The following is a 14,483-nucleotide window of genomic DNA, read 5'->3' on the forward strand; positions in this document are numbered from 1 at the left end:
ATTAAAAAAAGCTTAAAGTATTAACATTTAATTATAATTTTTTATTTGTAACGTAAGATATTAATACATATTATTATATTATTGAAATTGATGGACAAGTTAGTATTTCTTTTTTATGGGTATGAAGCTAGCATTTTTCTTATATGTTTTTGTCTTTATGACGGCGTAAAAATATTTTAAAAGATACTAAAAATGAATATATATATATATATATATATATATATATTAATTTGACTACATTAATTTAGAGCATGATTGTTCATTTGGCTAAGGGAAAAACTACTTTGACACTCCCATTTTTTATTACAATTATTTAACAACTTTAAATAATAATAAAATATTGAATTAAGTGATTTACTTAAAATATAAATTAAATTATTAAATGAAAAACTAATAAAAGTGGTTGTGATATACTTGTATCAATGTGGAAGAGTGTCAACATATCACATACCTTCAGGTAAACATTTGGCAAACAAACCTCATAGATTGCTTGAAGAGACTTTAGATGAAGGGTTCTATAAAAGGATTGTAGGCACGTAGTGTGATGTGTAGCAACTGATATAGTTATACATAAAAAAATGGAGTTCTAGGTGTTTAGGTATGCTTGTTTATTAAGGTTTACACCCACTATCTAGTTTTTTATCTTTGTCTGAAAAAAAAATCCTTTAAGAGGTCAAAAGGCCCAAAAACAAACTAACCCTACAAATGAATATATGTTGTCATGATATAAACAAGAATTCATTGATACAAATATAATAACTTCATCCTTGGCCACAGTACAGCAGTGAGGCTATATAGACAAAAAATTCCAAGCAACACAAGGGGAGGAATTGCACTTGTTATTTCAGTTGAAAATTTCACTCTCTACAGTTATAAACTGGTGGATGAGGCTGTTGGTAAAAGGCTTGTATATATGGATTTCTTTATAGATAGGTTAGGTGGCAGTGATCTGAAAGCATGGGAAAAGTAGTGAAGGTACCAGTTTTCACTGAAGTGGAGAAAGCTTTAGTCCAACAAAGCACCCACTTTGTTCTTATATATAGATAGATAGGTATAGATAGAGATATGCTACCAACCAGACACATTAGTTATATTAAAGGTCTTACTAAATGTGACTCTTAGCCGTATGTGCAGTTATATTGTATTCTGCTTAATATATAGTAGTTTGCTGCGTTGGTTTTCTGGTCTTGAGTGGTTTTGCTTTGGTTTTCTCATGACTTTCTGATATAGATAGGTCTTCAAGGTTTTTTGTTTACAGATCTCAGAACTTATATTGCACATTCTGGTGCTAGTCTTGAGCATTTGTGCTTGATCTAGTATTGATAAAACAATATTAATTAGCTTATAAAAAGTAAGAAAAACAAATCTAATGATACAGAATACAGGAAAATAGATGCTCGATCTTGGGAGAAAGGAAATAAGTTTGTTGAAGCAATGATATCAGCAATAATAATGTTGTAACAGCGTTCAAACATGACCTGTACATATACTGATAAAGGAGGAACAAAGAGATAAAGGAAAAGGAAACCATAACACAGCAGCCTTAATTAGAACGTTGTAAGCATGTGCATGTCAGATTCCTCTACCTCACCGCACATTGGCCTAGAAATTAAAATCTAGCAATATATATACTTTCGTTGATGCAGCTTTAAAGAATTTCTGAACAGTCTCTAGAAATGGGAAAGGGAATACGGGGAACATTTTCCACATGCTTCTCCAAATGTTTGGCTATTTTCACTAAAGCCTCTTACATGAAGATGTAATGTATCAATGTTTGAATGCCAACTTCAAATGTTCCCCCACAAAACTTTCCAGCGTGATATCGGTTGGTATTTAGCGAAAGTTGGAGTTTTATATTATATAAAAAGAGATAAGGAGTAATATATATGAAAAAAAAAAGTCTTACAAATATATTTTCATGAGATCTTTGGTTGAATATAACCATATATTCTCTTGTATATTCAGCTGGGATTGGTGACGATCTTTCTGATGTTTTTTCATGAAATTTCTATAACAATGACAGCACAATTTGACGCATCCTGTGAATTGTGTGTGGGCATATTTAAAGAGATGTATTTGATGTTAAGAGAATAATAGGATCTGCATTAAGTGTTACTGTTACTTCTTTCTCAAGTTGTGCCCTTTAAATTATAGAGCTAAAAACCTTATATCCACACTAGCTAGTTGCTATGCTAGTTACAACTTTAATTAACCATTATGTTTGCCAATATGCTATGCATAAATTTAATTAGTCATTTTGGTGTGTTTATTCTCATGGATGAGGGAGAAAGTGTTTCTTTCAGTGATTTTGAGAGTGGGAGGTGGATTGGAGATTGAGTTAGAGTGTTTTTTCAGTCTTTACATAAACGAAGAGATAAACAAAGAGATAAACGAAGAGATAAACGAAGAGATTTATGCTGATTCCACCCAAATATTCTTGTGCATGCATTTTAATATAAATACAATATACGAAACTAAATATTATATAAATTTATTTAACAATTTCAAAAATATTTATTATACTATTAATAACAACATATAATTATAAATAATGAAAATAATAAAATAAAATTATAATATCAACAACACATATGTATAGTTATATAAAATAAAAATATATATAATAATAAATATTATTTTTATAATTTTTAATATATTTAATAAATTTATTTCAATTTAACACAAAAATCTCTCCTATTGTATTTTTTAATTTTTTATTGAAAAATACAAATAATTATGGATATTATTTATTAGAAAAATTTAATTAATTCAAACCTATACAAAAAAATATATATATCATTATTCATTATTCAAATATTTTTTAATAACAAGGATAAATTTGTAAACTTACATTTTACATCTTTAAAATAATTTCTAAATTCCATCTCAACTATCACATCACTCACAAATTTCAATAAATCATCCTCACAAATCCACTATTTCATACCTCAATCAAAACAACGTCACATATCCTTACACATCCTCTATAATCTTCACAAATCCACTCTCCCCCTCCCTATAAATCCCCTCCTCAATCCAACACAATCAAATTATATACTTACGTTTTAACTAGGTACTTTATAGCTTTAGTCCTTAGCATATTTGAATGGATTTTAGCCTCTTTTTTATTTTTTATCACCAAATAATAAATTAATAAAAGGGAACTTCAGGGGTGTCCCAACCCGTATACAATAGTCCAGAGACAACAAAATATAAACTTATATGCCTATGTGACACTCCTACAACAAAAATAACATTTTAATAGCTACAACAGCAACTGCGTTCACAAAAAAACAACAACCAAACACATTATACATCAAGTAACATTCTCTTTATGCACCACATAGCAAAGGCCTGCTGCCACACTTCACTTAAGTGGTGTTAGGTGTTTTGAACTTTAACTGTTTATCTGTATGCTAACAAAATATCAGAAGTTCAATGTTTTGCTCAAAGTTCTATTGCAGGAACTGCTTTAGATTTAATCAGGTACAACACAAGCATCAGGGATTTGTCTTCATCAAATAGGGGGAGATTGTTGAACCAAGTGGTGTTCATGTTTTGAAGAATCCAAATCCTTTGAAGGATGTTGAAGCCTCTACTATGCTTGATGTTGCTGTGCTGGTTTAAGCTTGTGTTCTGGGGTAGTTTATATGTTGTAATCCATCCTGTGATTAAATCTAAAGCATTAGCATTCTCATTCTTTGTGAAAGTAAAATGTTTTCAAACTAAGTTAAAACAACCGATTGTTTTGTCGAAACAACCGATTGTTTATACTTAGGTGTTTTGAGAAAAAGATTGAAAACTATTTTGAATGGTTGAACTGTTAAAGTATCAAAACAACCGATTGATTTGAGGAAACAACCGATTGTTTGTTTTGGGACCATAATAGAAAAATTGTTTTCTCTTTGACTGAGCTTTAAATGTTTTAACTGCTTACGCTCCAGTCATTAAATGCTTTGACCAATCTTTTAATGCAATTAAAGAGTTTGTTAAGATTTGATAACAAACTACATCTTTGAATAAATTTAGAAAAACAGATTTGACAATTAAGAATCTTTGACAAAGTTTTTCCAAAGAGTTTTTCAAAGTGCTGAGATTGCTAAGAGTTTGTGATTTTGATCAAAGTGTTGGAATAAGATTATGCTTGTATTGATTTCAGATTATCTTCTGTAACAAGTGTAATCCTTGTACTCTGTTGAACAATTCGTTTCTGTGTTTGCTGAGATTGGCTGTGTGTTCTTGAGATGTTCAAGATCAACAATCTTAGTGTTGGCCAAGGAGAGTGTGTTTCTTGAGGTGTTCAAGGTCATTCTCTTGGTTGTTGTGTAAGTGATCAAGTGGTGATTGCTTAGTGGATTTCCTTAGGGTTTCTGAGAAGACTGGATGTAGCTCTGGTTTGGAGTGAACCAGTATAAACAACTGTGTACAATCTCCCTATCTCTAACTCTTTAAATTCAGTTTATTTGTTGTTTGCTGGTATAAACAACCGATTGTTTCTACGAAACAACCGATTGTTTTTCTGGTACTACAGCTTTTGCTTGCTATTTTGGCTAACTAAATTGCTGAATCAATTGGTTCCTGAGATAACTTCATTCTAGTTTTGAAAAGTTTGCGAAAACTCTCTTTAAACAATTCACCCCCCTCTATTTTAAAGCCATCTTTTATAACAGTTTATGGACGTGCCTCCTTGCCTGGGTGCAAACAACATACGAAAGTGCTTGTGTGAATTTTTTTCAGCGCAATACGGACCCATAATGAAATTGCAGAAATTAGGCCGAAATTTCACAAGTTTCGGTTCACCTTGGTTTTCACAAAATTTCTGTAAAATTCTCCCGGAATAGTCTTTTCCTGAAATTCCACCCAAGAATCTCCACTGAATTGGGACAAAACGCGAGAAATTTCAGGTCACACGGATGAGTATTCACCCACGAAAAAAATCAAACTTCACACAGAAAGGAACCTTCATTTCAGCCCTCGCAGTGACGAATAAAAAATTTATTGCCAATCTTGTGGGACGAATCTGGGGCTCAAACCTCAGTCAAAACTCAATAGACACAGTGACGAATGTATGGTAAAAATTTCAGACAAAAATACCCAAGGAGTAAGGCGTAGTGAGTCCCAGACCGAGAGTGAACAAAACCGGTTTTCCGAAAACAAAACGTCCTGGCTTTTCTTCCCCGTATCTTCTTTTTGTGATTCGTTTATGGACGTGCCTCCTTGCCTGGGTGCAAACAACATACGAAAGTGCTTGTGTGATTTTTTTTCAGCGCAATACGGAGCCAGAATGTAATTGCAGAAATTAGGCCGGAATTTTACAAGTTTCGGTTCGTCTTGGTTTGCACAAAATTTCTATAAAATTCTCGCGGAATAGTTTTTTCCTGAAATTCTACCCAAGAATCTCCACTGAATTTGGGACAAAACGCGACAAATTTCAAGTCAAACGAATGAGTATTCACCCACGAAAAAAATCAAATAGTTTCACACACAAACGAAACTTCCTTTCAGCCCTGGCAGTGACGAATAAAAATTTATTGCCAATCTTGTGGGACGAATCTGGGGCTCAAACCTCAGCCAAAACTCAATAGACACAGTGACGAATGTCTGGTAAAAATTTTAGACCAAAATACCTAAGGAGAAAGGCGTAGTGAGTCCTAGATCGAGAGTGAACAAAACCGATTTTCAGAAAACAAAACGTCCTAAATTTTCTTCCCCGTATCTTCTTTTTGTGATTCGTTTATGGACGTGCCTCCTTGCCTGGGTGCAAACAACATACGAAAGTGCTTGTGTAAATTTTTTTCAGCGAAATACGGACTCAGAATGAAATTGCAGAAATTAGGCTAGAATTTCACAGCTTTCGGTAGAGGATAGCCTTGGTTTGCACAAAATTTCTGAAAAATTCTCGCAGAATATTTTTTTCCGGAAATTCCACCCAAAAATCTCCACTGAATTAGGGGCAAAACGTGACAAATTTCAGGTCCAACGGATGAGTATTCACCCACGAAAAAAAATCAAACTTCACACATAAACGAACCTTCCTTTCAGCCCTAACAGTGACGAATAAAAAATTTATTGCCAATCTTGTGGGAAGAATGGGGGGCTCAAACATCAGCCAAAACTCAATAGACACAGTTACGAATGTCTGGCAAAAATTTCAGACCAAAATACCCAAGGAGTAAGGCGTAGTGAGTCCCAGACCGAGAGTGAACAAAACCGGTGTTCCGAAAACAAAACGTCCTGGCTTTTCTTCCCCGTATCTTCTTTTTGTGATTCGTTTATGGATGTGCCTCCTTTCCTGGGTGCAAACAACATACGAAAGTCTTTTTGTGAATCTTTTTCAGCGCAATACGGACCAAGAATGAAATTGCAGAAATTATGCCAGAATTTCACAAGTTTCGGTAGAGGATAGCCTTGGTTTGCACAAAGTTTCTGAAAAATTCTCCCGGAATATTCCTTTCCGGAAATTCCACCCAAAAATATCCACTGAATTTGGGACAAAACGCGAGAAATTTCAGGTCAAACGGATGAGTATTCACCCACGAAAAAAAATCAAACTTCACACAGAAAGGAACCTTCATTTTAGCCCTGGCAGTGACGAATAAAAAATTTATTGCCAATCTTGTGGGACGAATGGGGAGCTCAAACATCAGCCAAAACCTAATAGACACAGTGACGAATGTCTAGTAAAATTTCAGACCAAAATACCCAATGAGTAAGGCGTAGTGAGTCCCAGACTAAGAGTAAACAAAACCGGTTTTCCGAAAACAAAACATCCTGACTTTTCATCCCCGTATCTTCTTTTTGTGATTCATTTATGGACGTGTCTCCTAGCCTAGGTGGAAACAACATACGAAAGTGCTTGTGTGAATTTTTTTCAGCACAATACGGACCCAGAATGTAATTGCAGAAATTAGGCCGGAATTTCACAAGTTTCGGTTCGCCTTGGTTTGCAAAAAATTTCTGTAAAATTCTCCCGGAATAGTTTGTTCCTGAAATTCCACCCAAGATTCTCCACTGAATTTGGGACAAAACGCGACAAATTTCAAGTCAAACGGATGAGTATTCACCCACGAAAAAAATCAAACAGTTTCACACACAAAGAAAACTTCCTTTCAGCCCTGGCAGTGACGAATAAAAAATTTATTGCCAATCTTGTGGGACGAATCTGGGGCTCAAACCTCAGTTAAAACTCAATAGACACAGTGACGAATGTCTGGTAAAAATTTCATACCAAAATACCCGAGGAGTAAGGCGTAGTGAGTCCCAGACCGAGAGTGAATAAAACCGGTTTTCCAAAAAAAAACGTCATGGCTTTTCTTCCCCGTATCTTCTCTTTGTGATTCGTTTATGGACGTGCCTCCTTGCTTGGGTGCAAACAACATATGAAAGTGCTTGTGTGCGCAATACGGACCGAGAATGAAATTGCATAAATTAGGCCGGAATTTCACAAGTTTCGGTAGAGGATAGTCTTGGTTTGCACAAAATTTCTGAAAAATTCTCCCGGAATAGTTTTTTCCTGAAATTCCACCCAAGAATCTCCACTGAATTTAGGACAAAACGCGACAAATTTCAGGTCAAACGGATGAGTATTCACCCACGAAAAAAATCAAACAGTTTCACACACAAACGAACCTTCCTTTCAGCCCTGGCAGTGACGGATAAAAAAGTTATTACCAATCTTGTGGGACGAATCTGGGGCTCAAACCTCAGTCAAAACTCAATAGACACAGTGACGAATTTCTGGTAAAAATTTCATACCAAAATACCCAAGGAGTAAGGCGTAGTGAGTCGCAGACCGAGAGTGAACAAAATCGGTTTTCCTAAAACAAAACGTCATGACTTTTCTTCCCCGTATCTTCTCTTTGTGATTCGTTTATGGACGTGCCTCCTTGCCTGGGTGCAAACAGCATACGAAAGTGCTTATGTGCGCAATACGGACCTAGAATGAAATTGGAGAAATTAGGCCAGAATTTCACAAGTTTCGGTAGAGGATAGCCTTGGTTTGCACAAAATTTCTGAAAAATTCTCTGGGAATATTTTTTTCTTGAAATTCCACCCAAGAATCTCCACTGAATTTGGGACAAAACGCGACAAATTTCAGGTCAAACGGATGAGTATTCATTCACGAAAAAAATCAAACAGTTTCACACACAAACGAACCTTCCTTTCAGCCCTGGCAGTGACGGATAAAAAATTTATTGTCAATCTTGTGGGACGAATCTGGGGCTCAAACCTTAGCCAAAACTCAATAGATACAGTGACGAATGTCTGGTAAAAATTTCATACCAAAATACCCAAGGAGTAAGGCGTAGTGAGTCCCAGGCCGAGAGTGAACAAAACCGGTTTTTCGAAAACAAAACGTCCTGGCTTTTCTTCCCCGTATCTTCTCTTTGTGATTCGTTTATGGACGTGTCTCCTTGCCTGGGTGCAAACAACATACGAAAGTGTATCTTTAAAAATTTGTGAAATTTCGCTATACTTTCTGCAATTTTTTTCTTGGTCCATATTGAGTTGAAAATTTTTGAAAATATTCACACAAGTACTTTGGTATAAATTTTGCACCTAGTTAAGTTGGCACTCCACAAACAATTCACAAAGGAGATATAGAGATGAAAAGTCAGTACATTTTTCTTTTCCAAAAAAGTAGCTTTGTTCACTCTCTGTCTAGGACTTATTACGCCTTATATCTTTGGGTCTTTTGGTCTAAAACTTTTACCAGACATTTATTATTGTGTGTATATAATTTTGACTGAGATTTAAACCTTACATTTTTTGTCCTCTTTATTCTTTTGTAGTGACATTCTGGTAGTTTCTGATATTATGTCCTGTAACATTATTTTCTTTCATTCAAAGAGCTCCCTTCTCCATTTTAATCACCACTCCCATGTTCTACTTGTCCACATTCTCATATTGCGAATATGATGTGACTATTGTTCTCTTATTAAATAGAACATATAGAATCTTTTTGCAGTGTTTTTTTCTATTCATTTATCTTCTCAAAACCTTATGTTTTATCCAACTCCTATCCTTTTATAGTGTTTTTTTCCATTCATTTATCTTCTCAAAACCTTATGTTTTATCCAACTCCTATCCTTTTATACAACCCTTGTAAAACCATTTCTAAGCTACAAACCTTGGGCCTTTCTTAAGTCTCTCCACTAGATTGAGTTCTTCCTCTGTATGTGAGGTCCATTTGGAGAATTACAGGTCTCATCTTTTGATTTCAGTCTGGATTTTTATTAGTTGTCACCTTCATTCAGAAATTGCCACCTCCATTTACCAAGTAGGGCTCATTGAAAGGGTTAATATCCCTCTAATTCCCTTTCCTGTTTTGACATACAAACCTTTTTTCATTTTACTCAATGGATCGTCCTGCAGCCTTCCTTTTCTCCCCTACAAGCTCCATAGTTGACAGCCATTGTAGCCCATTCTCTTAAATAAAACCGACATATGTGTGGGTGTATCGTGTATGCCCCAAAATTAGGTGGTTTTTTAGAAGAAAAAAAAGTGTTGAAGACTTTGATTTTGCCGTGGGTTTTCCCCGAATGTGAAAGAGACAATAACTATGAGTCTTTGTTGTGTTTTAATTTATATTCTTGATTCATAACGGGTCTACTTTTGCTCTGGATAAAAACTAAATTCAATTAAAGAGAAAGAAGTTATATATGATGATGCATTGAGATGCACCAATACTATTTTACGATAAGATGTGTTCCATCAAAATATGTTGAATAATTTGCCAGTCTGCTTTTATATTCCTAGAAGAACATAAGTCATCAAATTATACGTATATATTTGACTAGTATTCTTTATCATGGTGACTCAGCAGCCAAAATTCTGAGTTCTAACAAGTTCAATAAATTTCATTGGTAGTATAAGTTTCACGATGAAACGCAGATTAATGAATAGCAATTGGTTCTTGAATGGTTTTCATTTTTTAAGATGTTTTGCAAACATTCTGTGTATTGCTCATGAAAATGAACATATGAGTAATGCATTTTTTGAACCTTCATTGCTATCAGTTTGGCAACTTCCACCAATATGACCCAACCATCCAAGAAGTACTTATTTTATTTCAATATAGCGAGTAAGAAATAAAAGGGAAGAAGCCTCAGAAATTGATCATATTACATCAATTTAAACTTAGTCAGAGGGGGGTATAAAATATTCAAATCAAGTTTAGGAGATTAAAACAAATTAAGTTGTAGTGGTCCTTTTATAGTGTAACAGTGAATAACATGTTTAGCATTTGACTGCATCAAATTTGACAAACAAATCTTCACATTAGAAAACGAAGATGGTTCAAAAATAAGGGTGTACTTCCTGCACCCCAACAAATGACTTTCTGCACCCCATCAAAGACTATTTTATCCATTTTAAAATGACTTCCTGATTACTCTTTCTCAAATATTTTCATAACATACTTTCCAAAACGCGTTTTATGAATTCTGAATTTACCATTTCGAAAATTAAAGAAAATATATTCTGGAAAGAATATTCCAGAATAGTTTTTTGCCCTCTGAATTTTGTATTTCAGAAACACACTTTTCTTATGGAATCTCTGAAAACATCTTTTACTTATGGAGCCCTTGCTCCATAATCACTCAAAATTATCAAGGATAATTGATAATTTTGGTATTTCAAAGAATATAGGGTTAGAAGAAGAAAAATATAAATAGGGTTAGAAGAAGAAAAATATAGGGGTGCAGAAAGAAATACCCTAAAAATAATCCTACAATCTAGTCAGGACTTTATAATGACTAAAGAGACCCAGTCAACACTGTACACAAATATCAACTCAACTGGAATGAAGTGAAGATTTAACTGTTTAAGGGTCTTGAGCTGGAATTAATAAATAAATGAATGTCTCCTTTCTCCTTTCTTTAAATTTCTTGAGCAAGTTATTTTTTTCACAATTATATCTGATGTGTTCATCTTTTCTGCATAATCGCTTTGTAGTTATTGCCATTTGTGTTTTAAGCGAATCTGTTTTGTTCAAATTTATTGTGCGTTTTCTATATGATTTTAATTGTGTTCAGAGAAATTCTGCCTTCATAATTCACTTTGGACCAACAATATGAAATATGTCACACTAATAATGTGCATCAACTTTTTCTTCATCTCAAATTAAGAGTCTTGGTGACGGAAGTAAAGAATTTTTAAATTTGAATTTTATATTGAGAGAAACGAGAGATGAGATAATTGAGTAACTGTGAGAAAAAAAAAACCAAACCCCTATTTTTCGAGATTTTGAGTTGTAGGTACTATATCTTTTATATGGATTGAATTAAGATGATTTATATCAAATGTTGATAATATACCGCCTTAAAAGAATCCAACAGTTTTTTAAACCATAAAAAAATAGTTGTTTCTTCTGGGTTAATCCTTTTATTAGCATGCCTTAAAATGATATAAGATTTTAAGTCATGGTTTAATACACTATGTAGCTAAAAACTCTTCATATTGCTTACAATTATAACACTGCGAGTGAAATTAGTATGTGAAATTGAAAAAACCAATGGTTTAATAAAGGAGAAAAGCCAATTCACAGGACCATCTACAAATATGGGGAAGCTAGATGTTTTACCTTGTAACCATGATAAAATTTATTTTCTGAACTTTATGGTCATCACACACTATTACACAAATAAAATCAGCACAGAATTGCTAGTAATAGATGTTGGCAATCTCTTGCAGGTAAGAGAAAAGCTCTTGTGGTTTAGACAACATGGCCATGTGATCAGCTCCAGCAATCACTTTGACCTCATTAGGAGGGTTTCTTTCAACAATTGACAGTTGAAAATCGTGGTCTATTATTTTGTCTTGTTCGCACACTATATAGACTCTGGCCACAGTTCCATAGTTCTCTTCTGTGAGTTGTGTATTCTCTCGCAAATCTTCATCACTGAAGATGGGAAAGGGTCTCAATAGTGACAATGCCAGGGTCAAATCCTGGTTCATTTACACATGCCATCCAATATCATGGTTAAGAGACTTTTGCAATCGTCTGTGAAATTACTGCTTAATAAACTACTTTTATGTCGGTTAATTTTTGGTCTATCAATATTACTACAACCATAAATGATAACCAAAAACACTTGTGTAAATTTGTACAGTGATCTTAATCAATACTTAAGTGATATAACTTTAAATTTTTTATAAACTAATTTCTAAGATTAATCAAACAACTCTCAGTATTTTTTAACTACAAAATGATCGTTTCAGTTTCACAGTTTTTGCGTGCTTATTTGTGAAACCGCAAAACTAGTGCAAATGATATTAGTTTCAATTGTTCATGAGACTAATCCTTATTCGTATTAGGAACATAAAGTTGAAAGCTGCAACTTCTGTTTCCTGGTTACCAACTATCCACAGAAAGATAGCCCATTCAACAATCAATAGAATATTAGCAATAGATTTCATCAACGTGATAAAAAAAAATGTAATAAACAAGTTCAATGTTTTAAAAGCAGTGATTAAAGAATCAATAATTATTTTGAGTAGCATTACAGTGAGTTTGAGTAAATAATACATTTCATAGCAAAATGTTCTTCAATTTTTGTATCACGAAAACTTGTTAGCATTCTTCTAGAAAAAAGTGTCGAAAACAAACATTCAAATATTATAGGCAACAGTAGCTGAGATAGTGACTGGAAAGTGAAAGTGATTATAATTTGAAAAGAACTTGAAAGACATGTACCTCGGGTGGAGATAGTTGGTATACGTTGGATGCTAAGTTTTGAGGATCAAATGTCATATGTTGCTTTTGATGATCGCTGGTATAATCATCAGACACATTCTTTGAGCCCAAATCGGATTTCAAGCTTAGCCTGTGCTTGAACTTTACAAAATTAAATTAAATTAAATTGAGTAACAGAGAAAAGAAACACGCAATTTAGAAGTAGAAGGAATTGTTTGTACCTCTTGGAGCAGTGAAAGGTAGCTCAGGTGGGGACCAGGCATCCAACCGGTGACGAAAACCGCAGCAGCAATTTGATGAGGAAACATTTCCATGGCTAGAGATATGCATAAGCCTCCAAAACTATGACCTACGAGGATTACTCGTTCCTCTGGAGGCAAAGAGCGTAGAAATTGGATCAAAGGCTCAACGAATTGGGAAACTGAAGTGAGGTCCTGCACCTGCTTTGGATGGATTCCGGATGCAGCCATGTCGAGAGATGTGAATTGGAGACCAGTGGATTTGAGGAATGCAGAGAGCTTGTACCAACACCAGGCTCCATGGTAGGCTCCGTGAACCAACACCAAACGCCTCTTCTTCTCCCCTTCCATCACACCTTCTATCGTTTACGTCTCTTCTTTCCAAATAAATAAATATACATGTCTATCTCCTTTCATTCCTTCAACTGTATTTTGAATCATGTATTCAATGCTCAAAGTTCTTTTTACTTTTCAACAACCAATTTCTCACGTTTTCTTTTTACCAAAATAGCCTTTAATCAAATTGCAAATATATTAATACAAATATAATAAAAGTAATTGAAGTTAACATTTTAAATTGTAAAATCAATCAGATAAATTAATAAAACAAATCTAATGCTATTAAATTTATTAATTATTAGATTTTTTATTGTTAATATTAAAAGTATTTTACATTTATTTTTACTACTGATTAAATTTAGTATATTAGTATTGATATTAAAAATAATATTATTAATTTATATAATTTATTATTATTATTATTAAGAAATTCTACTTTTTAAAGATGTTGTTTCAAGAATAATTAATATTAGTTATAATAAATTAGTTGATTGAAAGTGGGTTTTGCTTGTTAAACCTAATTTAAATTTTTTTTATTGACAATAAACAATGAATAAATATGAATCATTTTAGGGGTGATCCAACCCTTATACATAAACACAACCTTTAACCTTCCTTGTTAAGCAAACTCCCAAAAATGCCTAACATGATACACCTAGCTGACCCAGAGAGAATCACTAAGGTACTCAAGTCTACAACTAAAAAGAATACATCATGAGACCATCCCCATACAAACCAAAGGGTTAAAACACCAATCAGAAAAGGAAAAAAGCACAGAATGTGACTTAAATGTGACCCATGTCCAAGTCTTTAATTGTATCAAAGCAAAAACTTCCATTACATCCACTACACCCCCTTTAAATATTATTTTGTTTCTATGCTTCCAAATCTCGTTGACTACTGTGATTCAAATCACTCCCCAAACCTCATTTATCGAAGCAAACACATTACACAACCTAAATTGAGAGAATTTAGCAGTGGGACGTTGTGAAACACACTCTGTATCCCCAGTCATACGTAACCATACAAATCTACACTCGAAAAACAAATGGGTACTAGTCTCCTTCTCAACCCAAATATTTTGTTAAATAATAATAATAATAATAATAATAATATTGTTAATAGTAATATTAATAATAATGTTATTGTTAATAATAATATGAATGATAATATTAATATCAATTGAAGTTATTAATTTTAATATTATC

The 14,483-nt window shown here is 33.6% G+C and overlaps 1 protein-coding gene across 1 annotated transcript; it reads right to left on the reverse strand.

Moving 5' to 3' along the window:
* Positions 1-11,578: 11,578 nt before the first annotated feature.
* Positions 11,579-13,448, reverse strand: LOC137810147 (methyl jasmonate esterase 1-like). Its single transcript, XM_068611292.1, has 3 exons — positions 12,919-13,448; positions 12,698-12,838; positions 11,579-11,949 (listed from the first exon to the last, which is right to left on the reverse strand). The coding sequence occupies exons 1-3, from the start codon at positions 13,285-13,287 to the stop codon at positions 11,665-11,667; spliced, it is 795 nt and encodes a 264-aa protein (XP_068467393.1). The 5' UTR covers positions 13,288-13,448; the 3' UTR covers positions 11,579-11,664.
* Between the last annotated feature and the right edge of the window lie 1,035 nt (positions 13,449-14,483).

The sequence above is a fragment of the Phaseolus vulgaris genome, chromosome 2 (genome assembly GCF_000499845.2).
Source record: "Phaseolus vulgaris cultivar G19833 chromosome 2, P. vulgaris v2.0, whole genome shotgun sequence".
Classification (NCBI taxonomy): Eukaryota; Viridiplantae; Streptophyta; class Magnoliopsida; order Fabales; family Fabaceae; genus Phaseolus; species Phaseolus vulgaris.

Coding starts and splice junctions, on each gene's coding strand:
- LOC137810147 (XM_068611292.1), bottom strand. CDS start 13,287: ATGGAAGGGGAGAAGAAGAGGCGTTTGGTGTTGGTTCACGGAGCCTAC. Junction 12,839..12,918: donor ACCTTTCACTGCTCCAAGAG/GTACAAACAATT, acceptor AATTTTGTAAAG/TTCAAGCACAGGCTAAGCTT. Junction 11,950..12,697: donor ACCAACTATCTCCACCCGAG/GTACATGTCTTT, acceptor TAAATGAACCAG/GATTTGACCCTGGCATTGTC.